Source organism: Gymnodraco acuticeps, unplaced genomic scaffold (genome assembly GCF_902827175.1).
Source record: "Gymnodraco acuticeps unplaced genomic scaffold, fGymAcu1.1, whole genome shotgun sequence".
NCBI lineage: Eukaryota > Metazoa > Chordata > Actinopteri > Perciformes > Bathydraconidae > Gymnodraco > Gymnodraco acuticeps.
In genome coordinates this window covers 3,926,151-3,932,200 of record NW_022990047.1, presented here as the reverse complement: position 1 = coordinate 3,932,200, position 6,050 = coordinate 3,926,151, and the positions used below count along the sequence as shown (strand labels likewise).

General features: G+C 41.4%; 1 protein-coding gene across 1 annotated transcript; it reads left to right on the top strand.

Moving 5' to 3' along the window:
* The first annotated feature begins 3,411 nt into the window (after nt 1–3,411).
* Nucleotides 3,412–5,016, top strand: LOC117545691 (transcription factor Adf-1-like). Its single transcript, XM_034215574.1, has 2 exons — nt 3,412–3,798; nt 4,323–5,016. The coding sequence occupies exons 1-2, from the start codon at nt 3,669–3,671 to the stop codon at nt 4,934–4,936; spliced, it is 744 nt and encodes a 247-aa protein (XP_034071465.1). The 5' UTR covers nt 3,412–3,668; the 3' UTR covers nt 4,937–5,016.
* The last annotated feature ends 1,034 nt before the right edge of the window (nt 5,017–6,050 follow it).

Here is a 6,050-nt window from a genome sequence, read left to right as displayed (position 1 = left end):
TCAATGCAGAACTACACCATAGTTGTGTAGGCCTATATGATATGACAATAAACCTTAGAAAATCTTGAAAGGGATGTGCAAAATAGTCATCAGATACAGTCTTTAATTAACTATTAGTAGAGAATAACGAGTAATGAATATACTTTATAGGGATCCTATTAATATCTAATAATAAAAATAATGAAATTCAATAACATGCTTTAACCACTAGGTGTCCCTTTATATCAGCTGTGCACCTTTATGGTGTAAATACAGCCTATCTACCAATTGGATCAAACATAAAAGTCAGCCGAATTAGTGTTGATACTGCAAGGAGACGTATTGTGTGAAAAGAAATGTAAGATGTTGTTTAATGGCTGATATATTTATGATCCACGTCACGTTTTCAGTTCCTCATGTTTGTCTATAAGTCTTCTCATCAGGGCTCTATAAATACAGAACTACGGCAGATATGTAATATTTAATGCAGCCGAACCGTGTATTACAATGCCGTTATGTGATGACTTTCAAAGAGAAAAGCAAGCACACTCGGAATAAAGTATTATTTTATTTTAAAAAACGTTTTCGGTCTGTTTCCGGTATTTGTTAATGACGATGTGCTGTGAGATGTGAGACTGAAATTGCACAGGGGGAAATAACGTAGGCTATCTTTAGATGCGGATTTTGTTAAACTAATATGTTTGCGCTGTGGACCAACACTATACATTGACGGGGAAGGGGGTAGCAATAAAGATAACACCATTAAACAGTTACACAACATAACATAAATAATATCGATAGCAGCGTCCCTAGCAACCACCTTGGTAACAATGAAAACGTCGCGATTTCCTGAAGTAATCTTCGTAATAACTAGCAAACTAAAGATCATGGACATCCACTGCACACATAATCTGAAATAACAACTCATATTTCTCGCATCAAATTACATCAAAACGCATTTTAATGACCAAACTAACTTTAAAATTGGCATTTTCCACCGAGAATAAAACGAAATTCGGCCATGTTTTCTTTTTCTGCAGGGAGAAATTTGAAGATCACGTGACATAGACGCCAGCCATTGGAATGAATAGTGAAAAAAACGGGGTTTGTCAAACAGAGCACATGGTGTAGTCCAAACGATAGCTGGGGATTCTGGGTAGTGTAGTGTCTTCTGCTATCCTTTACTCCGAAAAAATATTTGTTTCTCCGAATCGAAGGGGAAAAATACAAAAGCATTGCACACAATTTAAACCAATCAATGTTGTGTAATTATCAAGGATAATCTGGTGTTTTTTAGTCAATGAGTAGTGCAGATATCACTGTAAAATCAATCGACAGTAAGAGGAATACTTACTTCCGGGTGTACAATTCTCCGTTATCCAATGGGAATGGACGCTCACATTGCCTTTAAGGGCAGCCGACACAAACGAATGCCGTGCTTCCATGAGCGTCAAATCCCGCCGCAGATGGGAATACATTGCAATCAGTTGAAAGCTATTTGCGTCCCTTTATGACGCTGAAGGAGCCTAGGAGCGTCACAACTGGAGGCCACGGACACTGACCAAACGTCGCTCCTGGACGCTTAGGGAGTGAGAGTGTGTTGATTAATCATGAAGTGTATTTCATCTCAAAACACTGGAGAGGGAACTTTTTGAAGTTAGTTTGCAGTGGAAACATCTTGCTAGTTTTAAAGTTGATATAGCAAACATTTTACCAAACACTTTCTAAAGATACACAACTGGCATCTACATTAGTCTTTATTTGCTTTCGTGTTTCTGTCCACTTAATGGATTTAGTCCAATATTTACATACCTTTTTAAGATCTGGTTTGGTCTGGGAAAGCAATATATGGTTTCTTAGTTGCTAAAATCTCCACTGTGTTAAGCAGCTATCCGCCAAATTTGACTAGCTGGAGTTTGGTAACGCCATAATTAAGCTAAAAGTATAATTTTTCATCAGTACTACTCCACCCCTTTCATATTCTAGTAGTGATGTTGCACAGTAGTTACAATATCTGCCACAGTTTAATCATGTGGCATAAAACTCAGCCTTCGGTTTGCGTCCTGTTAAATTATAAAGTGCCCCTTTTTTTAAATAGTTGTTTCTGTGGACAAAATTCCTGAACTTGTTAACACAACATTTTCGCTCTGAAATATTTGCAGGATAGTGTTGTGACATCACAGTGCCTTTATTGGCTGAACAATTGGAACGTTAATTACATTACATTATGGACTGATGATGAAGGATCTTTAAATGTATTTAATTATTGTATAACATTTTGTTTAGTTACACTTATTAATTAGTATCAGTATCTGTATTACACAATGAGTATCACCATTTTGTCATGCAGAGTGCGCTCTGTAGATCTTACATTAAAACTAATCCACTTGATGAAATACGTCAGGCACTTGAACTGTACATACGTTCAGTTCATCACTGAGTAGTCCACTTATTAACGTATAAATTACACTTATTTTGCCCTATAGCAAAGCTCTTCTATAGTCTGCAATGTGTTGAATAACCGTGAGCCTGCTGCATTTGAAGGTCAGGTCTTAAGAGGCACAATCCTCCTAACAGTGCCAATTCATTAATCTCAGGCTCCATGCAGGAATAAAATGCATTTGGATGATGAATGTCCAGATCAAAGGGTTTGCACCCTCAGGCCTGGAATTAAACTGGTGTAAACCTCTAACTCTTCAATGTAATGTCTGCTCTTTGAACAGGTGATTAGTCTTTCAAATAAATATCACTACCATACAAAAATAACAAATGCTTGGTATACATGATTTTCCTTTTTAGAGAATACAAAAGCAAAATATTATTAAAATGATTACTGGGGGAATTATATAACATGAAATCTCCTGCTTATTTAAAACAAAACAGTTATGGAACACAAACATACAGTGACAGTTATAATACACAGAAGTATGTATCCAGCTAGCTTGTGGCCTGGTAATATGGAGTGACTCTTACAGAAAGCTTAGAAAAGCAGTCATTATTTTTAAAAACCTGACATTAGCTGAATTAATAGCTAGACAGTAACATATACAACTTTCTCATGCGTAGCTTTCTAATTATAAAGAAGTTAAAACTACCCTCTAGGCCAGGGGTCGGCAAGTAAGTTTGTAAGTAAAATTGTTTCTGAGCCACTCGATGGCGGGCCGGAACATAATCAAAGGCTTATTTAAGTAATTGATTGTTAAAACATTACATTAGATTTTCAAGATGGCAACTGTGTCGGCATGCCGTTCCCTCAGCTCTCTGCCTTTAGCTATCCTGTTTTTGTTTTATGTTTGTCAGAATGTCCCTGCTCTGCTTGTCTATGATTGCCAAGCTCTCCTCCACCTACGGGCCCTCCACACTACAAGCGTTTCAGGCGTAAAATTACGCCTCTAGTGCGTCTGCCCATTCACTTTGAATGGGGTGACGTCACGTCCGCTCACGTTTTCGCCGAACTGCATCACGGGAAGGCAAGCGTAACTTTGAGAGCGTCTCGCGCGTAAAAAGTTGAACAATGTTGAACTTTTTACGCACGAAACGCTCTCTCCGTTCCTGACAAGTGAGCGTAAGCCAATCAAATCCCGTTTCAGAAAATCTGACAGCTCAAGCCGTAGCCAATCAAAAACCGCGCATACGCTGGGAGAGATATCCTGAGATATCCCGCCGTTCATGTCTATATTTGAAATAAAATGGACGAGGTTATAATCGTAGCGGTAGCGAATCACCCTGTATTATTTGATGTGACCCTGTTCACCTACCGGGATAGAAACCAGAGGAACCAGGCATGGAAGGAGGTGGCAGAGACAGTGGGGGAAACTGGTAGGTTTTCGCCTGTTTGGGGATTTTATATCCAGTTTACTTCATGTTAACATAGCTAATGAAACATAGCCGGTATATTTAGCATAAAATAGCGCCATAGACATTAATCACATACATGTTAATCATCCGCTGCCACATCATAGACTATATTGCATTACATTAATGCACACAGTCATACTCCTTTCACATTTCTTAGTTATATATATATATGCAAAAATTCATTCCTAGCATTCTATTTCCATGTAAATTACTGCTTTATTTAATTTTTATCTTTTTGCAATTTAACTGTACAATACATGTTGTGTTTTATATTAGATTTCTTGTTTTGTATATATGCACCATGACATCAAGTCAAATTCCTAGTATGTGCAAAGCTACCTGGCAATAAACCTGTTTTTGATTCTGATAAAGTGTGACATGTAAAACCTTGTATGCAATTGAAAGGGATTTGGTTTTCATTAATGGAGCAATCATTTTCTGAAATTCAAGAAATTAACTGTATTCTTTCATTTTCATTTTATTAGACGAAGTGTGCAAAAAGCGTTGGAAGTCCCTCAGGGACCGATACCGCAGGGAGAGGATCCTGGAGAAGGAAGGGAAAAGTAGCGGGGCAGGGGCTTCCGGGGGATCTAAGCCCTGGCGTCTCGCGGCAGTAATGAGCTTTTTAAAGCCCTTCATGCTGGACCGTGAGACGTCCAGCAATTTCCCCCGGCAACCCCTGCCTCCACCCACCGGAGCAGAAGAAGAGGAAGACTCTATGGGTGACAGCCTGGATGACAGTCTGGAAAGCCAGCCAGAGCCAGGTAGCAGTCAGCCGGCCAGTCAGCCGGCCAGTGTGCCGGCCAGTGTGCCAGACGGTGTGCCGGCCAGTGTGCCAGCATTCCGGGGGAAGAAGAGCAGGGGAAGGGAGATGTCCCCTTTTGAGGAGAACCTGCTGTCGGCCGTAGGCCCGATGCTGGCCATGCCACCACCACCACCACCCCCACCACCAGTGGTGGAGGTGGAAGACGAGGACCTCCTTTTTTTAAGGAGTCTCTGGCCTGCAATGCAAAAGCTGAGCAGGACGAGCAGCATGAGACTGAAAATGAAGCTACAAGAGGCGGTCCTGGAGGCCACAGAAATGGACATTAATAATTAATTAATTAGATACTGATACTGATCCACATTACATCTTTTTACACTCATCACTCATCACACACAACATCACATAAATAAAAGTTATTTAAAAGTATGTTATGGCTATACTGTGTCTTGACTTGTTCATGTGGTTTGTCAGTTACAACATACCAGGAGCTTCTTGTATGTTGATATATAATGTGCTGTCTTCTGTAATTATTCAGGTGAAACCCTGATGAAAATTATGAGTGGTTTATCACTAAAAACAGGGCTGAAGGAAAAAGGTTGTTAGTTATATCATGATATCAATTCAAGAAACATGTTTATTAGGAATGGTTGATTTTAAAATGGCTCATTTGGAATATTTGCTTTTTAAAGAAAATGGGTAGCTCTTAAAAGAGCTTTTTGGTTTGGAGACAAATATGGGCCTACACCACATTTGCCTGCCATCGCACTGCCCCCTCCTCGTTGAAGTAGGAGCAGAAGGTCTCCCGCTGTTGGATGGATTGCCGTGTGGCATTGTTGGAGCCCATCCTCGGTGCATCGCAGGGTTGGAGTAACTTCATCCGTGGACCTTGCGATAGGTGTGCGTGATGGCATATCAATGGTCTTCCTGCGGAGGAAGTTATGCAACACACAGGCAGCCTTCACACACAACTCCGTCACCTCGGGGCTGGTGGTGATGACACGCCTGAGCATTCTCCACTGGGTTGAGAGGATGCCAAACGCACATTCAACCACCAACCTGGCACGGCTGAGGCGGTAGTTAAATAACCTCCTTTCACGGGTGAGGTGACGTCCAGGGAATGGACGCAGAAGGTTGTCCAGCAGCGGAAATGCCTCATCTCCAACGAAGACATGGGGGAGAGGGCCCCGCCGCTCTGATCCTGCGATGACGGTGTCAGGTGGTAGCTGCAGACTGCCGTCTCGGAGGCTCTCTCCAAATGCAGAATTCCGCAGGCTCCCACTGTCGCTGCTCCTCCCAAAGCCTCCAACATCCACTACCCTGAACAGGTACTCAGCATCCACCACAGCCAGCAGTACCAAGGAGTGGGTGGACTTATAATTAAAGTAGAGGGAACCTGCATTTGCTGGAGCCTGGATAACGACGTGCTTCCCATCTATGGCACCAACAC

Coding starts and splice junctions, on each gene's coding strand:
- LOC117545691 (XM_034215574.1), top strand. CDS start 3,669: ATGGACGAGGTTATAATCGTAGCGGTAGCGAATCACCCTGTATTATTT. Junction 3,799..4,322: donor AGAGACAGTGGGGGAAACTG/GTAGGTTTTCGC, acceptor TCATTTTATTAG/ACGAAGTGTGCAAAAAGCGT.